The sequence below is a fragment of the Artemia franciscana genome, chromosome 2, assembly GCF_032884065.1.
Source record: "Artemia franciscana chromosome 2, ASM3288406v1, whole genome shotgun sequence".
Lineage (NCBI taxonomy): Eukaryota > Metazoa > Arthropoda > Branchiopoda > Anostraca > Artemiidae > Artemia > Artemia franciscana.
The window spans coordinates 60,866,997-60,888,728 of record NC_088864.1 but is presented as its reverse complement, the minus strand read 5'-3'; the positions used below and the strand labels follow the sequence as shown (position 1 = coordinate 60,888,728).

The following is a 21,732-nucleotide window of genomic DNA, read 5'->3' as shown; positions in this document are numbered from 1 at the left end:
TCTGATGTTATAAATAAGATCCGAAAGCTCAAAAAATCAAGTACTTGCCCATTAGACATCCCAACTGACTTGATTAAAGCCTTTTCAGACACAATTGCTGGACCTTTATCTGATATTTTTAACAAAATTACAAAATCTGGTAAATTCCCAAGTTGCTGGAAACTAGGTTTTATAACACCCATCCCAAAGAAATCTTCCAGTCTGACTAAAACCAACATGCGTCCTATTCCACTCACTCCAGGTTTTTCTAAGCTTTACGAAGGGTTCCTTTGTGACTGGCTTAAAATTTAAATTATACCACGCATTGACACCCGATAGTTTGGTAATTTAAGAAAAACCTTCACCACCCATTAGCCACCACCATTACCAAATGTTTGGCTAAACCTGATTTTAATCGATTTCCAAAAAGTGTTTGACTTAGTTGACCACAATATCTTAATTCGTTTACTACATGATAACTTTGAAATTGACCCACTATTAGTAAATATTGTTATATCGTTCCATCACAAGTTGTTAAATACAAAAATACTTACTCTAACCCCCTCCCTAGGTACTGTGGAATACCTCAAGGAACCTTATTGGGACCACTCTTATTTCTTGTCGTGATTAACAAAATTGGCAAGGAATTCCCCCAAAGATGGAAATATGTGGATGACTTGTCGATCCTTGAAGTATGTCATAGGAATATTAAAAGTGACAACGTTGAAATCCTACCCAATGTTCGGATGAATCTAAGAATCTAAATATGACAGTAAATCCTACTAAATTACAGAAAATGACAATCAACTTCTTGAAATCTACTCCTGTTTTTTGCGATCCGATCCCAAGCGAAATATTAGTGAAACATGTTAAGCTTCTTGGTGTCACAATTTCTAACGATCTTAAGTGGGACACACATGTTTCCAACATTGTTAAACAAGCAAATGTTTCACTATCCATTTTTGAGCTGCTAAAAAAATTTAATTGTCCTAAGATACATTCCCCCCGTGTTTACTTATCCTTTATCAGGCCGTTATTGGAATATGCATGTCCGGTCTGGCATTCGCAATTTTCAAATGAACCTAATGACAAAATCGAGTCGGTCCAAAAGCGTTCGCTCAGGATTATTTACGAAGAAGGCAAAATTCCATACTCCTATCTCCTTAAAGCTGCACGGATTACCACCTTAAAAGAAAGGAGGGAAAAAATTTGCCTGCTTTTCGCTAAATCAGTCATTCCCAATCCCCGTACTGAGGACTTACTCCCTGATTTTCACAATCCCATTAGACTCCGACTCCCCCGGTTACCTCCTTAGCAGCCCCAACTTACTCTCCGATCCATGCTGTTACAGAGAGGTTTCGTAAAAGTTTTATCCCCTTTATTCTGGAACACCTTAATAATAATTCGTAATTATATACTTGCCAAATTCCCCTTTTCCTCTATTGCCGTTTTTATTTTTGATTTACTGCAATGTTTTGGTAATTTAATTGCTAAGTTTACTGATTTGCCCTTTATCTTTGATGATTTTGCTTTTTTTAATTTCTTTTTAATTTTAAGTGTTTGACTTAATGTACTGATTTGAAATTATTTTTTTTTAGCTTTTACTGACATATAAAGCGAATTTGGCTCTATAGAGCTTGTGATAGTCTTTTGAAAATCAATATTATCTTATCTAGAGTTACATTCTCTAATGGGATTGTGAAAATCAGGGAGTAAGTCCTCAGTACGGGGTCTCCAGTACTCTACTGGACCAGTAGAGCCCTAGTAGGCTTAGGATGGACATAAGCCAGGAAAAAAGAAATTTACCATTAAATTGTATAATATTAATCATGAAAATATAAATCATGTTAATATAGCCTAAATATACCTAAATCTCGTACCCGACTTTCACACAATCTCTTGTTGCTAGCTTGAGTACGAGCTAGCAATACAGTAAACGAGCTAACTTACACTACGAGAGCTCCCAAACGTCACAGCCTCCTCAACTCCTAGGCACTCTTTAAATAGTAAGACATTGAAGTCAGCGTCAACATTGAAGTCAAGAAGTCACCTATTTGATCCGATGATCAAATAGGGTAGATTTTTGGCCGAATGTTTTCTCACATACGTCACACTTGAAAGATTTTTCTTCATTATGAATATCCTTATGTTTCGCTACATTATCTTCAGCAAATACACTTATGTTAATTCGGATATCACGTTGACAATTAAGATTCGTTAGATACCACATAGATACCACATAGTTAAGGTATGTGGCCCAGCGCAGCGACTATATTTTGGGTTGGGACTGGAACAATTCACCATTAAAATCAGAGAGAACGACACTTTTTACCACATCCAGGGTGTCTTATGAACCTGTGAATAGAAATAATCTCGTACCCGACTTTCACACAATCTCTTGTTGCTAGCTTGAGTACGAGCTAGCAATACAGTAAACGAGGTAACTTACACTACGAGAGCTCCCAAACTTCACAGCCTCCTCAACTCCTAGGCATTCTTTAAATAGTAAGACATTGAAGTCAGCGTCAACATTTGCAGGTACTTACGAAACCAAGGTACTTACGAGCGGAGACTTTTACCATAGCATTTTCCAATATGTTTGGCGGTATATTGGAAAAATCCATAATTCTTAACGAGTGGCCTGGAAAGTCACGACTGTCACACAGTCACAACTGAAGCTGCTTTCGCCTTCCTGGATTGTTCACTTCATCAGGTAACTTGATTACTATACCAGTAACAACATAAGTGAGAACAGCATTCACAGCTATAGCTAATGGAAGCTGAAACAAGTGTTCATTTTAAGCAGCCAAAGGAGCCATAATGACATTAAGTATTTGCTCGCACGCATTAACTTTAGTTGAAAGGCGAGAGTAAGCCACAATTGGAATACAGGGTACTTTGATTGGGCAGCAAATTACGAAATCGGGGACTTGGGCACTATTTGCATTATATTTACAGAAAAGGTCAAAAATGTCTTTCAGATTTCTCAATTTTACTTTAGTTCCAACCCGTTCTGGAATTTACTCGTTCGACCAAAACTTTCTAAAGAATTACACTTAGCTCTGCAAATATCAGCACTACAAAAAAATCTAAACCATAACGGATAATGTCATCCTCCTGAAAATTCCTTCGTACGAAATTCAGCAACGGGGAAATCATCAGTTCACCTTAATTGTCCGTTTCTCGCATTGCTAATTATATCATAATAATTTTCAACGCACTCTTAAGTCTGCAGTGAGAATTATTATAGACGACACTATTTCACTTCCAAGTAAGCAACATAAATTAGTAATAATTCACTACTGCAACTCCAAAAAAACAATCTGTTATTTTCGAAAAATATAAGCAAACAAATCTCACTTGTGTGTATGTATCATCGTAAGATGGGTCTAAGGTAGCCCGATCAAGTGTCTACAGGTTTGCTATAACAATAGCTCCGATAAAATCGATGCTATCCAAATTGATTTTTTTTCTTATTGCTCATCAAACAAACTTATTGAAAAAACTATGAACTAATGAAGAGAAGAGAATACAACTTACTCTACTTCACAAACAATACCATGTTCTTCTTCTAATCCTTTAAGAGTCATATGAACAACACCATCATTCTGTAATGGTGAAAGTGTACACGTCGAATACACTATCGTACCACCAGGCTTACACGCTCTCACCGACGACCTATGGAATTACATTCATTAATTAATTTCACATTAATTTATTAATTATGGTGCATTGATTATATTAATCAATTAATTACAATTCGAGCAGCACCAGCCGAGTGGTTAGCACGCAAGACCTAACATCATGTCTTCGTACTGGCAGGGGTTGGAATTCTGGTATCGCTGATTATTTGGTTTGGAGCAGGGGTATCAGATGGGTGGATCTGCACGCTCAGTCAGAGTCGACCCAGCTCCGAATAAGTACCTGAAAAATCTTGGGAGGAAACACGGGAGGCGTCGGGTGATTTGCACCCAACCATGTATTGCACTTCCGACCGAAGGCTGAGAATAAGAAGATCAGTACCTGCGCTACGAGGACAATTGGTCAGCATGGAAAATTGGACTTTATGTGTTTGAATTAATTAAAATTAATTAATTACAGCCATTAATGAATCTCACTGACAAATTTTTACCATTAATCAATTCATTACTGGGTTTATTTCTAACTTTTGTTTACACTGTGCCAAAGGTAAGATCTTAAATGTTCAGAAGGTAGTAAGGTGTGATCGCCTTTCTATTTTGTTTTTCTTTAAGAGCAAAGATTGAAGTTAAAAATTCAAAATATGGCTTCTGGAACTTTGCCCGAACACCCAGAAAATTTGAGGGATTAAGACAGAAATAAGCCAGTGACACATAATGCCTTTTATGATTTATATAAAAAAACAAGTTTTTTTAACTGCAAGTAGGAAGCACCATTAAAACTTCAAACGAAAAGAAATTATTCCGTATATGAAAGGGGTTGTCCCCTCCTCAACGCCCCGCTTTTTACGGTAAAGGTTGACTCTGTCACAACTCTACTTTCTAAAACAAATAAAAACTTTAGCGTAAAGAGCGAGGCGTTGAGGAGGGGACAACCCCTTTCATATAAGGAATAATTTCTGTTCGTTTTTAGTTTTAAAGTCGCTCCTTACTTGCAGTCAAAAAAACTTATTTTTTTTTATTTAACTTCTGAACGTTTTTGAATCATTGCATGTTTTGATTTTGGCTTACCGCACATGAATAAATGGAACAAAATTTGCATATTATTTTTTTTTTTTGCTAAATGGCTTTTTCATAGCTTTGATCGCACGATTTTGATAAAAAGGGGTGGGGGAGGAGGCCTAGTTGCCCTCCATTTTTCGGTTACTTAAAAATACAACTAGATTTTTAATTTTTTTTTTACAAACCTTTTTGTTATTAATAAACATACGTACCTTATGAATTAACTTACATAACGAAATTCTATATATAACGAAATATCTATATTTGTGTGTTTTTATTACATATATGGGGGGTTCAGCCCCTCGTCAATACCTCGCTCTTTACACTAAAGCTTGAATTTTGTCCCAAATCTTTAAGAATGACCCTTGAATCACAAAAGTCCCCCTAAAGATGTCTGAACACTTCATAATAACCATTACTATATGTAAACACAGGTCGAAGTTTGTAACTCGCAGCCCCTCCCCCGGGGACTGTGGGGTATTAAGTCGTCCCCAAAGACATGTTTATTAGGTTTTTGACTAAGCTGAACAGAATGTTTATCTCAAAATTTTGATACAGTGACTTTGGGGAAAATATGTGTGGGAGAGGGGGCTTAGGTGCCCTCCAATTTTTTGGTCACTTAAAAGGGGCACTAGAACTTTTAGGTTTTGTTAGAATGAGCCCTCTCGCGACATTCTAGGACCACTGGGTTGATATGATCACCCCTGGAAAAAAAAAACAAACAAGTAAACACGCATCCGTGATCTGTCTAGTGGCAAAAATACAAAATTCCACACTTTTTTAGATAGGAGCTTGAAACTTCTACAGTAAGGTTATCTGATATGCTGAATCTGAAGTGTGATTTTCGTTAAGATTCTATCACTTTTAAGGGGTGTTCCCCCCTATTTTCTAAAATAAGGCAAATTTTCTCAGGCTCGTAACTTTTGATGGGTAAGACTAAACTTGATGAAACTGTAATATCAGCATTAAAATGCGATTCTTTTGATGTTACTATTGGTATCATAATTCTGTTTTTTAGAGTTTCGATTACTATTGAGCCGGGTCACTCCTTACTACAGTTCGTTACGACGAACTGTTTGATAAGAATTTTCATTTATTTAACAAAATAAACAGACAGAAATATCTCAACAAAGTACGGTCAATTATCATCAAATAAATATTAGGCTATCATACATCAGAAGGCAAAAACGACACCAATAGCAAAGAAAAGCAAAACGACAAACGAAACAACTTGGAAAACATAAATGACAAGGCTGAGCGATGTTATTTTGCTAAATAAGTTTGTTTAAAAGGGTTTTTGTTTTCAGATTTATTTAAAACCATCACACCAGGCTCTGACATGAATAAAATCTTACTTTGTTCAGTTTCAACTTTACGGATAAAAATAAAGCGTCTTCAAGCGGGTATAAATTCAGCTCACTTCCAGGAAAATCCCTCATCCCGTGATATGGCCTTGTGTGAAGCTCAATTTGCAACGCATGATAGCGCACAAGTCAATAAGACGAAAGACGGGCAGTACGTGCGGTGGAGTGCGTTCTTTTTTACAGAATTCGAAGATGAATGTTACCATTTGTAAAATAGAAAGCAAACAATATAATTAGATTGCGAGAAAAGTTTGTTTAGCTTTTAAAACAATACAAGAATCCAAATTATAAACGTTGTCTTTGCTGCCGTCTTATTATGGAAGGCGATGCTCATCCTCGGTCGAGCATTCAACGTACCAAAACTCCTACATTCTGGTGTATTTTTCTGGTGTTACTTTTTTTATATTCGATATTTGCATTAGATAGTTACGGCTTAGCCTGTTTGCATTAATTCTAAGGATATTTTCAATTCGCTAGTTTATATTTTGTGTTCTTATCTAAGGAAAGCAAAAAAAACACTTGCAAGTTATACGCAAAATCAGATTTCAAGCATATATGGGGCCCTATCCCCCTCCCTCTGACTATAGACATAACATAATCTTAGGTGAATGCAACAAAAACCTCCTGGAAATAGATGATGGTATATAAGAACTAGCCCCTAAAACAGAATAAATAGTTTTTGGCAGTTGTTTTATTAATGTTGGACAATCAGGTATAAGCCCTGATTGTTGGGGCATGATGTAGCATCAATAAAACAATAAGTTACTGCATATTTTATGATGGATTGTAAATATGAACCCAGAAAGACAATATATCGTGTTTAAGTTTTTCTTTTTCATATTGGTTTTCAGCTATTTTCCACATAGGTTTTTGGTTGGTTGTTTTTCTTGATACTAGGAAACATGTACGAGAACGTACTCATTACTGGGATGTATTGGAGCATCAATAAAGGAATAAGCTAATGCATTTCTTTTTGTAAATTTGGACAGTCACCCTTTACTACTACTAACACTACTAACAACTCATCGCAGCACCAAGCCGCCTGAGGCCAACACAGCTACGTACGCTCCTCCTCCCTCTTTACAGCCTCCCAGAAAGTTCTCATTTACTTTTAAACTTCCTTTCTAACATCCTACCACCCCAGACGAAGAAGACCTGTTTTCCGTTTAGCCCTAGACGATTGGCCGAAAAGCACAGTCTTCAGCAATCTGTCATACTTCATGCACAAACCGTGTCATAACAATATCACCCTTTCTTTCATTATAGCCCTAGAAAGCGGGATTGAACCATATTTTTTGTAAAGCCTACAGTTTGAGATACGGTCAGTCAGCCGGGTGCCAAGAACAATCCGTAGACAATTTCTCTGGAAAACTTCTAGCAAATCTTATTTGCTTTTCGGAGCGCCCATGCCCCTGAGCTGTATTTGACCACTGTCATTACTGTACCATCCAATATTCTAATCTTGGTTTGCAAACTTGTCTTCCTAATCTTTCAAATTTTTTTTTTTATCTATAAAAAAAAACACACACTGAGCCTTGGCTATTCTACTTTTAACATTTTCACTACTCACACCGTCTGTATTAATAATACTACCAAGGTAAGTGAAACTGCCCATCTGATCAATCTTTTCGTTATCCAACGTCACCTTTTCCTCTTCACTCATTCCTAGCCTTAGTCACTTGTCTTCATAACATTAATTTTCACACTTATTCTAGCACCCTGAACTCGCAAAACCTCTAAAAGTTCATTCATTTTGATCATACTTTCATCTAGGACGCTTAAATCTTCAGCCTAATCTAAGTCCATGAGATTTTTTCCTCTCATTTGATTCCGTGGTCTACCATTCCCTTTTCTGTGTTCCTTAAAACAAAATCCATCAAAATGATCCATAAAAAGGGGGAGAGAACACAACCCTGATTAACTTCTGATTTAATACAAAACCAGCTGCTAACCTCATTTCCTGCCTTGACCGCAGCAGTGTTATTTTTGTACACAGCACTAATAATTTTAATGTATTTGTCTGGTATACCATGCAAGGATAAGATCTTTCCTAAAACTCTTCTATCAACAAAATTGAACGCTTGTTTATAATCTATAAAACTGAGGACCAAAGGTATTTAACAACTAAGGCACTTCTCAATTATTAACCTAAGAGTGAAAATTTGGTCGACACATCCTCTACCTTTTCTAAAGCGCACTGTTCTTCTCTTAAAACTTTGTCGACAGCATCTTTCAGTCTAAAAAGTATCATATTACTAAGTAATTTGCTACCCATAGAGAGCAGACTAATACCTCGATAATTCCGACACTCACTCTTATCAGCTTTCTTATACAGTGATTTAATTAAGGTTTTCCTAAAGTCGTTAGGTACAACCAATTTTTCACAAATCATATTCAAATCTTAAGTAACTTATTTCTAACCTCAGAACCACCATATTTAAGAAACTCATTTACCACACTTTACCAGCACCTGGAGCCTTATTATTTTTTAATCCTTTTAGTACTTTCGCTAAATCTCTCTCAAAAAATAAATCTTCCTTAACATCCAAGGTATCACAAACTTATTTATTTCCCTCTATCTTTTCCTGCAACTGTATATTGGTTTAGCACATTGTCAAAACGTTCCAACCATCTCTATTTAACTGTTTCTTAATCGCTAATTGTGGCCACGTTTCTATCTTTACCTGGGACAGGTCCAGATTGACTACTCTCTCTCAATTTATTAACATGCCAGTACAACATTTTACTATTATGCCGTATAGCTGCTTCTTCTAGATCCTCAGCAATTTTATCTATGGAATCCACTTTACACTTCCTTAGTTCATATTTCAATACTTTCTCCACTTTCTTTACATTCCTTTTATTTTCGTATGATCTATCAGTCAGATATTTCTTGTACAGACCTCTTCTATTCTCTATTAAACATAAAGCTTTTTCACTAATATTCGTAGCTGCAGCCTTCTTCCACATTGTTAAATTTTTAACTTTCAAGTTCAGTATTTAATTGTTCCTGGACAGTTCCTGTCAAATTCTCATCCTGAAGTCTACCCACATCATAACTTCCTAGGAGGTAGTTACCCTTCCGAAATTTCAGCTTTGAACTAACACTAGACACTACTAGATGGTGATTTTCACTTTTAGCATCAATAACAGCACTCCAATGTACCCTAGTGTCTTGGAGTGATCCTGCCAGTTTTCCGTTTAATATAACATAATCGTTAAGGTTTGCTTTACCATACCATGTCAACCAATGGGCCATTTTATGACCAGACACCGTATTGGTAACAACTAGATTGTTATTCCTACAAAATTACAAAAGTCTTTAGTTTCCTACACAAAATTTACATGCTAGGATACCATTTCTATTGCCCTGGGCGTTAAAATCTCCAAGTAAAAACACCGCATTTCTAACTGGGATGATATCTATTTGCCCATGCAGCTAAAATTTGTCTGAGCCACTAGTATCTCTGTCAGTTGGTTCTACAGGGACCTGAGTACCCCGAACTTTTTAGTCATAAAATAAACAACATTGTAATATTAATACCTTCCCAGCCTAAGCACAAGACTTTGCAGCTTCGTTATTCATCATAAGCCTTACTCCCTGTCTTTGTACCCCATCCTTCCTGCCTGAGTAAACAACTTCTATACCACCTAATTTCATTCTTCCTACCCCTTTTCATGCTTCATACCAGGGATATGAGTTTTTAAAACTCCTAATAAGTCCAGTTCGATTCGTCTGAATTTGTCAGTCAAAATGTGGATATTATAGTTCATTTTTTAACGTCATAACAGTCAAATTTGTTCAAGGATGTTCTTTAAATCACTGAAGTTATTTTGGCCTCAGGAAAAACAATGATCTCAGATACCATTACAGGGATCAACATATCCTCTCAATTCTACACCGAAGCGCTTAAGCTTGCTTAGAACCGGACAGCAAGAAGTCTCGGGGACCTACCCTACCTTTAGAGGGCTGCATTATTCCCCAAGCTAGTATCCTTTATAAAATCTTTCCCCACACACCAATTTACAATATGCTGATGATCTGATATTATGGGCAACTGGCCACACCTTTGAGATTGCACATTCAAAGTTACAAAAGTCACTTTTCCAATTTGAAAAGTTTTCTCAAAATTCTGATTTACCCACAGTACCCACCAAGTCGAAAATCATTCGATTCCACCATAAGCGAAATAATTTTAATGCAAGACTAAATCTAAATTGAATAATTATTCAAAAGGACAATCAAATTAACTACCCGGGTCTCATACTTGACCAAAAACTTAATTTCCGCCTTCGCATCAAAAACAGAATAAAAAAAAAATACTATAGAAAAATAAGAATAATAAAAAGACTATTATCCGCACCTTGGGGCTGTAATGAAAAAGCTTTACTCCAATTTTATAAATCACACATATAAGACCCCATATTGATTATGGGCTCATTGTTTATGGTGCTTGTGCAAAGACCCTGATGCAAAAAATTGAAACAACACAAAATGATTTAATCTGTCTTAGGAAACCAACAAGTACTAAGTTTCTGCTTACTGAGAGTGGATTATCAACAACAAATGAAAGACGAAGATTTATCTTCATAAATTATGTTACAAAAATTGAAGTCAATAGCTCTCATACCGTGTATAACTGGTTAAGAAACCCATCCATATATATAGGTATTGCAAATGCATTGGCCAATCCCCAGAAGAAATTCCCTGTGGCACCTTCCTCCAAAACCCCCCACCCATGGAGTTGGTCAATCCCCATAATAAATACTAATTTCTCAAAGTGGACTAAATAAATTACCTCCATTGATTTCATTCAGAAAAAATTTGCTGAACTTAATACAATTAAATATACAAACCATTTCCAAATTTTTATTGATGGGTCCAAAATGAATGAGAAGGTGACAAGTGGAGCTTTTCTCCCACTCCTTAATATTGCAATGGGTGAGAGAATTCGTGATAGTGTCTCTATTATGTCTGCAGAGTTAAATGTCATATTCATGGTATTAGAGAACCCCATGAATAATCAACCTCTGACTGCTAACTTACAAAATATTATAGTTTATTCTGACTCTTTGTCAGGCCTAGAGCTGCTGTCTTCAACTTCTAATTATAAGATGGTAGATACATTTCATTGTTTTAAGATTATTGATAATCTTGCTTCAAGAGCCTCCAGTATGTTCCAGGCCACTCAGATAAACCATCAGGATGATATTGCAAAAAATGTTTTAAATATTGACCAGCCAAGTGGGAGTCCAATCCCCATTAGAGGCATATACCGCTGAAGATTATAAGACGTATTGTTTCATAAGAATAATAAAATTTTATCGCTCTTCCCCAATAAGCACCTTTCCAAAATGTATCATAGAATTCGGTCTGACTCAAATGGGTTAAATTTTCAGGTGTTTTCATGTCAGTTCCCTAATTCAAGTGGCTCAATCCCCTCTTCCCCTCTTTACAGGTATTGTAATTTAAAAAATGAAACAACTGACTATTGCCTATTTGAATATAATAGGCTGACGTCTGCACAGTATATACTGCAATGTAAACTGTTGAAGTGCTCGAAACACCACAAAATCTCACTATCAGCTGAGAGTATATCTGACTATACCAGCATACCGAGCTCAGAAACCAGTGTTATATCTTCTTATATTTTAACTCTTAGAATCAAAAGATCTACTGAAAGAAATCTGAGCAGATTCTAGATGAATAAGAAGCAGCCGAACCAGTAGCTCTGTTCATCTCTCAGAGTGAGTCAAAAGGAAAAGGGCTGAATAGTCTGAGCAGAAATCTGAGCAGATTCTAGATGAATAAGAAGCAGCCAAACCAGTAGCTCTGTTCATCTCTCAGAGTGAGTCAAAAGGAAAAGGGCTGAATAGTCTGAGCAGATTCTAGATGAATAAGAAGCAGCCAAACCAGTAGCTCTGTTCATCTCTCAGAGTGAGTCAAAAGGAAAAGGGCTGAATAGTCTGAGCAGAAATCTGAGCAGATTCTAGATGAATAAGAAGCAGCCAAACCAGTAGCTCTGTTCATCTCTCAGAGTGAGTCAAAAGGAAAAGGGCTGAATAGTCTGAGCAGAAATCTGAGCAGATTCTATATGAATAAGAAGCAGCCAAATCAGTAGCTCTGTTCATCTCTCAGAGTGACTCAAAAGGAAAAGGGCTGAATAGTCTCGACTGAAAAGCCTACGTTTGCTGAAACAGAGGAAGAAGGACTCATTAATAGGATACATTTTTCCTTGACTTTAAATCTATATTTTTCAAACCATATATCATTAGTTATCATATTATTACTAGTCCATCAATTTAGAAATAAAATACAAATAAAAATGGCAAATAATAACTTAAAAATCGTAATTGGAATACATTTTTTCCTTAATTTTATTTCTAAATTCTTCAACCCTTTTTATCTCATTAATTGTCTCATCATTACTATTCCATAGCTTTATTCCCCGATAAATAAAGGAGACCTTAGACCTTGAAGTGATGACAACTGGAGCAGACAGCACCATGCTTGTTCGACTATTATAATTGTGGCAATCAGACCTAACTTGAAACATGCCTGAGAATCATCAAGGTAAATTATTAGTATTATACTTGAACACAAATAATTGGTCTTAAAAATCCCGTAAGCTAGCAGCTTGTAAAATTTTTTGTCTTCCATACTCCAGTCTCAAAAAATCACTACTAGAATCGTTGCAGATTAAACGGATCGCATTATTTCGGAGAACTCGAATTGGATTCACTAACGCCGGAAATTTCCCTAGCCATACCGAAGAACAAAATAAAATATACGGATGTATTATAGTGAAATACAGCAAACTTAAAATGCGATGCGGGACAAGGTGTGCGAGTTTTCTAAGGATTCCGATGTTCCGTGATAAAATCGCTGACATGTTCCAAACATGTTTCCTAAACGACAAAGTTTCATCAAGTGTAATACCTAAATACTTGACACAAGACTTCCTTTCAATCTCGCCAAAACTGTATTTTAATCGAGAAACACATGGATAATATGTAGCTGTTCTCAAAAATATAATAAAACTGCGCTTAGCTGGGCGAACTTGTAGTTTATTTACGGGCATCCAATTTAAACTATTTATTTATTTTCTTTATTTCCCTCAAAAAATGAGGAGTAAGCTACAATATAAATATAAAGAAAAGACAAATGATAACGCTTACAATAAAAAAAATATCAAATATTGATCAAACACTTAAAAAGAGAAAAAAAGATACAAAACACTTGCTAAATAATTTAGCCTATAAATCATCAAGAGCCAGAACTGTTACTAAAAGATGGAAATAAATTGTGGCCTAAAAGGATAATATTCGCCTTGTCTTCAAATGTTTTATATTTTTTCTTTATACAGACTACAGGATCCTTCACTTTAAGCTTTAAAACAATCTCAGTGTTACTAAAAGACAGGGGAAACCAAGTAAAAATTTGCAAAATTTAAAATAAGAAACTTTAATGGGCGAAAGATCAGAAGATCTGAAATTATGGAAGAGGAGGGACGGGAACAATACGTGAAGCAGAGCAATAGCGCTATACATACGACCAAGGACGTCCCGACGGTAAAGACGCCGAAAACGAATTAAAAGACCAAGTGCCTTGCGTAGTTTCATCTGAACATGCTGAACCAGGACTGGTTTAAAATCTCTTTTCGAAGCAGCATAAGGTAATCCCATATAAGTGACTATTGGCGACGACTGCAAAATAACACCATTGCCGCAATCGAGAGTCAACCTAATAAAGTATGCCTAACGATTGTTTTCTTAATTCAAGTAATCCCTTCTAAGTTCTTGGAAGACAAACAAGCGACGTGTCATCAGCAAACATCGGTACTGTCACTTCTTGTGGATCATGGAATAATTAACTAATATTCTTTTTGGTATTAGACATGGTTTGACTTAGGTCATTTACAAAACTAAGAATAATAGCGGTTCAAGAACAGAGCCCTGTGAGGCTCCACATGTAATAGGAAAGCTTGATGAACGCTTTGAGTCAATCTGAATATACTGCAGACGCCCTGATAAGAATGCACGAAGAAAATTAAACCCATGACCCCTTATGCCATAAAACTCACACTTTAGAAGTACAGGATCATGATCTAAAAATATCCCTAGGAATTAATCAAACAAAAAAAAGCAACCTAAGCCGCTTCAACAACAGTTAACTTAAATATTTACCAGGTTGTTGGCCTCTTCTGAAGGAAATAGGCTAGAAAAATAAAAGTAATACTACTAGATTCCTAATTTTATGTCTGTCCAAATATCTTGGTTACTTTTCTGACAATGCACCCCCCCCCCATCAGATGATCCCAGACATAGCCCTAAGAATATATAATAAACTAAATTATAACATCAATACAATAAAGTTCTTACTTTATAATTAACATATTTTATTAACAGATTATCACGTTTCCATCCATTGTTGTCTAATTTTTAAAATCGTTTGAAATAATATATATATATATATATATATATATATATATATATATATATATATATATATATGTATATATATATATATATATATATATATATATATATATATATATAAATATAATGACAATTCTATAGTTCTCACTGAGGCATAACTATATTTCATCGATCAGAGAACGCAATAGTTTATTTAAACTAAGAAGAAAGATGTCATCACAAGCACAACAGATATATTATAATATATTGGGCTATATGGGACTATAGGGGAGAGGCGGGGTACATTTTCAGAAAAGTGACCATGATATCTGAAAAGAGCAGAAAATAAGAAATCTAAAGGTACTAATTATTCTTGTTAAGCAATTTTACTTAAGAAAAGGTCAACCCTCGGTTGACCTCGGTTTGACATGTTTCATTCAAACAAATGTTTGAAGAGGCTAACCCTCACTGTTAAAGATGAACACTTAAAAGAAAGTTCTATTTCGAGGAAGGATACAATCCTCTCCATAATCTTAAAAAGCTTAAATTAAATATTTCCTTTTACTTTCCCAACTAAAACACCTGAAAAGTACATTTTCAAGCACGTTATATTGGAGTGTCTTTTCACCATACTCAATTAAATCAAGTGGTCTTGATTAGCGTCTCCTGGATAGCTCATCTATAATTTTTGTCTAATAGGAAACAAACAAGAAAATATATATTTTTAACAATAACTTACGTAAGTATTCCAGATTGGGTTTCCGGTAGAGTAATTCGCTCCCTTGAACGCGATGGTTTGAATATATTGTTGTCATTTTCGATGACTGAATGTCGGTCTGTTTGACACGGGACATCGGCTAAAACCTGAAAGAAGAGGAAATAAGCTTTACAAAAAAAAAAAATTCTTTAAAAAAAAAAAAGAAAGCAGCGGTATGATTTATCCTGAATATGTTAACAAGTTTCTTCAACAAGGTTTTGATGGAGGTAAACTTCGCCAAGAAAAAACGACAGGCAATATCGTTATGTGAATTCGGGCTGGTATGTGTAATTAAAGGCAAAATCCTCCGAAGTCTTCAAAAAGCTCCTGTCTAAAAAAGAATACGCTTGAAAAAGAAAGCTTTTGGGAGTTTAATGGTTATATATTAGCTTTTACATTAATACTCTTATCCACCCATTCTCGTTTAGAAGAAATTTTATTTAGAAGATAAAATGTTGGAACGCAAAGTCAAATATTCTACTCAAACTTAACAAGAGCCATGTGTAGAAATTCTTTTTGTTAGATTACTCAATTAGTGTAATTTTCACTAAAATACCAATAACACCTAAACAGAATAATTTTTTACCTCTTCGATCCTTCTTAGGTCTATTCATATCGGAAAAACTCAATTTTCTAAGATTTTTCTTTTCGTTCTTTCAAAATTACGACCTTTTAACGCAGTATTTTTATCAGTGTTGCAACGCAAAACCATGAAAATCAATTAACAAAACTAATTAGTTGAATTTGACAATGCTTTTTGTCTATTTCAAAATCATCAATCTGTAGATTCCTAAAGACAACTAAACCTTTAAATGAAAGCTGCACCTTCTTAAGCTTTCCAGAAATTTTTCCGTCTTTTTTTTAAAGGTTTAAAGAAAAACTTTTGGGAGCATACAGAGGGTGTGTCCTAAATATATCCACCTTGGAACTCCGACAATGTCGGTCATTGGAGGTTGTCAAGTCATTTCACGGCTGTGCAATTTTTTTGTCGTCTTCTGTGACTAGTGTTCAATATTCTGCGATGTCACGAGTTTTCACAAGCCAGGTTTTGATGGAGGTAAACTTTGCCAAGAAAAAACGAAAGGCAATGTCGTTATGTGAATTCGGCCTGGTACATGTAATTAAAGGCAAAATTCTCCAAAGTCTTCAAAAGTTCCTGTCTAAAAAAGAAAAGCTTTTGGGAGTTATGGCAATTCATATAAAGGCTGTGTCCTAAATATATCCACCTTGGAACTCGGACAATGTCGGTCACTAGAGGTTGTCACGTCATTTCACGCCTGTGCAATTTGTTTGTCGCCTTCTGTGACTAGTGTTCAATATTCTGCGAGTCACACGTTTTCAAAATCGAGGGCTCTCCTTGATTGTTCTTGATTCATGTGCCATGTTTCAGCTGCATTAAGTAGTACTGGTATAACATTGCTGTTAAAAGGCGTAGCTTCAGGCGAAGAGGAAAATTCTGAGACCTCCATATGTGACGTAGTTTGATTTAGCTGTCCTATTCTGGTGAGTACTTCTTTCATTGTCGAGTTCTCGATGAAAGTTCCTAGTATTTGAACTGGTTTCCTAGTATTTAAGAACGAAAAATAAGTTTAACGAACTTATTCAACGTCGTTTAAGGGATAACAGTCGCAAGGGACAGAAGAGCTGTCAGCTTAAAAAGTACATGATTGGAGGGGGCAGCAACCCCTTTATATACGAGTGTTTTTCTTTCTCGTTAAGTTTTGATGTCATTGCATACTTTCAATTGAAAAACCTATTTTTCATTTATTCAATTCATGTCCGTTTTTTTATATTGAATGTTACTTTAAATGAATGAATCAGCTGCCCTCTCGAAGACCTTTACACTTTAGCTTAACTTTCAAAAGTGAAAAGGGGAACCTTTACAAAATTTTCCAAGGGGGAATCTGAAATACTGAGATTTATTTTTGGGCTGTGGTGTGCAAATTTCTCAATGAGAGGGGACCGGGTCATTAGACAAACATCACTCCTTATGGAATAATTCCAATTTAACTAATTCCAACGGTTATTTAATTGTAAATACTGAAACTAATTCAGTGCCACTGAAACAAATTAGAAAACCAAGTAAAAACAACATTTAAATAAAAAAATATATACTTTATCAAACGCATCAAGTTCTGTCCAATGTTCAGCTTTGATTGTGGACGTAATTACTTTAGTTGAGAGGCTCTCTTCTAAATTACCCACGAAAGATTTCAGCACATTACGTATTCGTCTCTCCCTTGCCTTGCTTGCATCATTCGCAATAATTAGGGAGGGGTGCATTGTCTGTAGCATAACGTACATCTTTCCACCCGGAGCACTGCACATATCAAGAACCGATTGACCAGGGTTAATTCCGAGGGCAAGAACAGGTAATATTGACGCTCCATCCATGCAGTAGTAGCCTATAAAATACATGGAGATTACACCGACTCAAACAATTATAGGCTACAGATATAATTATGTAATATAATTTTAATAATATAATAATAATTATAAAAAATAATAGGCTACAGCAAGCGCTAGTTTTTGCGATTGTCATGCACCTTTTATTTAAAAATTTCGAGCAAAGGCCGCAACACTAATAAAGAAAGCGCCAATACTGACCAAAAAATAAACAAACTATTTCGTGAAAATCCAAAATTCGAAAAAAAATACAAGGCTGCAAAAAAAAAAAATACTGTAAAACTAAGAAAAATAATGATGCTTATTTGAAATAAATAACAATAAATAGATCCTTGACTTATTCATAGCTTTCATGAAGAAAAAAGTCATTTTTAAATAGAATAGATACATTTTATATGAACATATGGTAAATAATGAATATTTTGGAATTAATTGAGCAAATTTTATGAAAAGAAAAAGATCGTTTGCACCTCTCAAAATAATCAGAAAAAAAAGAAAACATGGACCCTTTTGCCCCTTGTATGAATATAGAATTCGTTCTTGCCATACAATGAGCTGTTGTTTACGTGCGTGCACCTCAGGGGCGTAGCTCCGCAAATTTATTACCTTAAATTACCTTAAATCGCATTTACAGCGAGATAAGGTGGACTGCATCCTCCTGTAGAACATCTCGCTGTTGAATTGAAGAGGTGACACAATTAGTGGGTGTGATGGGGTGTGGCGTCCCACTGGTACTTCCATTCCATTCCATTCTGCGTCTGGTGTGCTCCTGGTGCAGCTTCATTAAGTGGCGTCGTGTCATGGTGGCAAGGGAGGGAGTAAAAATGGAGTTAGCCAAGTTGTTTTGGTGCATTTTCTTGACAAAAATGACATCTCCTCTGTGCCGCCGGTAAACCAATGTGGGTATCTTCAGGCGATGCAGACGTTCAGGTTAGGGAAGCTGTTGGTGTGGGGCACAAAGCTTAGTTGCTCTTCTCTGTACGCTCTCTAGGGCTGCCACATCTCCCTTATTGGTGGGGCAAGAGGGTCTACATTCATATAGTCAAGGGGCATGGGTGTATCTTAATTTTTACCTCCAAATTACTGAGGGGCGCAAGTGCCCCCTTCCCCCAACGACGCTACGTGTGCACCATCCAATATTTTTTCTACAATATTTGGTAGCAACAACAACATAATGAATATATAGCATATTATCCAAAAATAAAATTTCAGGTATTTTATCTTCTTTCATTTTCGAAGCAAAAAATCAAAAACTACAAAGCACTCTCTCAATAAAGAAAAAAAAAAAAAAAAAAAAAAAAAAAAAAAAAAATTCAAAAATACACTTTTGGAAGTACATACCTTTCTGCAAACCATCATAAATTTTAAGGATTTTGGATAAATTTAGAGAATGGACTGAAAAAAAATTACTATTAAGCCGTTACTATAACGATGTACTACGCATTAACTTGTTATTACATTATCACGTTTTACTCTAAACATATGCATTAAAATGTTAATGGATTAAAATATATTATACGAGGAGATGCGTTAAGATACTATGATTAAACTACTATTAATACGATTTATTCTGAATTGTTTTATAAAAAACTACAGTGAGTTAATAATATGTTAATAATTAATAATATATTAAATATCAAATACACAGAAAAATACGCAGAATTTTCTTTATTTTCTTATTAATTCTTACATTAAAATTTCGTTTTTCTATACCAACTTTTCAACATAGCCTTAATCAAGGTTGATACACTACTACAGGCGGAGCTGCAATCTATTGACCGTTTTTGAAGAAATCCAGAGACCCTTTTCCTCTGTTCTTTGCGTTTTAGGGACAAATGGGGCTATATCGTAGGTATAATAGGGCTAGTTCTCGCAGCAAGCCTCATCAACTCACTCAAACCTTCTTGTGTAACGCGTGAAGAATACGCTGGAGCGCTGTCAAGATGGAAGGGAATTGTACAAGGAAGCTTTTCTAAATACTTTTTTTAAGGTAATTGCGTTCTCAATTTCTTCAAATGTATACATAATAGATTACTGTGACAGTTTATCCACCTTCTAAAAACAATAAAAATCCTTAAGGGTTAAAAAAAAAAAACCAGTTGCCATTACCTTGTTAAAAGAAAAGTGTTTTCTGAATGATCTTTGTAAGTTATTGCATAAAATCTAAAACAAAAAGTGAACTTGGTAAGTTATTGCATAAAATCTAAAACAAAAAGTGAACAAGTTCTCACCTTTTTTTAAATAAGCCCCTTCAACTCACCCACCCCTCTCCGTCATTGCTTCTGGATCATTATAATGTTCTAAAAGTGTTTACTCATCTATTTCTGACGTTTTCCTAAGTTCTGCGAGCGTCTGACATGGGTTTTGATCACGATGTCACATTCAAGAATTTGACAAATGTGTCACATTTTTGGTCTTTAAACTTCTTCGGTGTGCCAGAACGAGTCTCAAGTTAAAAAACGTTACCGGTGAAGAGTTGAAACCAGTCTCCGCATGTCGTATTCGATGGAAGATTATCCGACATGTTAATTCTTAACACGAACTTTGAGTGCTTCAGCTTAAAACTTCATCTTTCTAACGCAATAAAATTCCCTACAAATACACTCTATCTGGCAAGAAAAAAACAAGACATTTTTAGGAACAATAATAAAATCTTGTTTACACTAAAGTGAAAAAACCTGCACTAAGATTCAAGGTCACATAATATAGTTCTTTGCAATGGCGTCATCGTTTGAAATTTTATGCACGGAGTACTACTAATGCCATCTTTAAAGAAACGGCGAGAATTTATTCAAGGTCCTTCGAGATGGGACAGCCCTAGCTGAATGGATGTCTATCGGGGTGATGGCTTGAATCCTGGTATGGCAAATTCTTTGGCTTGGCGTGGGAGTCAGTGATATGACTCTGCAAGCTCAGCCATCGCAACACGCAGAGGGTTTTTAATTGATCATGCTTTCAACAACCCCAGCGTACATTTCTCTTCAGGTTCTTCTAATAAAACCTTATTAAAACTTGTTATAAACTGACTAATGCATTCAAATGGTATCATATTAACACATAGGTCACACTTTAGAGTAGAGAAACAAAAAAAAAAGAAATTTAATATTTTCAGTAGAATATGGCAAATAATAATTTCAGCACAGAGGGCAACTATTTTGATCTTTTGTTTTGTTCAAAATTGAGTTATTAACTAAACCTCTCAGGTTGTTATTAATGTGTTATCATATTGTTTTGGTTGCACATCAGAAAACTTTCATCAATGAAGAAAAAAAGATTGACATGGGCTCGAGTCCTGGTATGGCAAATCCTTTGGCTTGGGGTGGGAGTCAGTGATGTGACTCTGCAAGCTCAGCCACCTTAATACGCAGAGGGCAAAACCCCAGCGTACATTTCTCTTTAGGTCCTTCTTATAAAATCTTATTAAAACTTGTTATAGACTGACTAATGTATTCAAATGGAATCATATTAACAAATATGTCATACTTTACAGCAGAGAAATGGAAAAAAAAGAAATCTAATATTTTAAGCGGAAGGATTAGAGAGTTGACCAGATATTAACTAATTAAAATTATATACAGGAAATACTTCATTAATGTCAGCATAGGGTGAGGTTAACACTTATTATGAGCAAAGGTTGCTTATAAAGGGAGAGAAATACCACAATCTTCAGCCAAATTTTGTTAATACTACCATATAATTTGTACTTTGCTGATACCGATTGGATTATACATATTGTGTACAAAAGTACAAGGATTGGGGCCAAAAATAATGAAAAGAAAAGAGGATGAAAAAGTCGTATGTAGGCTTCTACAAACCTCCCTTTAACTCAATACAATATTTAACCCGCACCCAATAGAGATTAATACATTTACTTTTCACAGGGCTGTCGACTGAAAAGGGCTCTGATTGGTTGAAAGTGACTGCATGACATAACTTCCAACCAATCAGGGTCTTTTCCGTTGAATTCTAATTACGGCAAATTCTATTGAACGCGCCATTATATCATTCCTAACTCTGGGGTTATACTGGTTTCCCGAAGAGTCTATTGCATGTTTTGGCGTTGCAAAATAGACCCGTCACAACCGTAGAACAATGAAAGAGTAATAAA

At 35.5% G+C, this 21,732-nt stretch overlaps 1 protein-coding gene across 1 annotated transcript in view; it reads right to left on the bottom strand.

Annotated features, from left to right (window-relative positions):
* LOC136043871 (5-methylcytosine rRNA methyltransferase NSUN4-like) overlaps positions 1–21,732 on the bottom strand; it is a 69,784-nt gene that overhangs the window by 7,138 nt on the left and 40,914 nt on the right. Inside the window, exons 5-7 of the mRNA XM_065728838.1 lie at positions 17,334–17,623; positions 15,201–15,325; positions 3,520–3,657 (exon numbers count right to left, since the gene is read on the bottom strand). Coding sequence (XP_065584910.1) covers positions 3,520–3,657; positions 15,201–15,325; positions 17,334–17,623 — 553 coding nt within the window. The remainder of the gene's footprint in view (positions 1–3,519; positions 3,658–15,200; positions 15,326–17,333; positions 17,624–21,732) is intronic.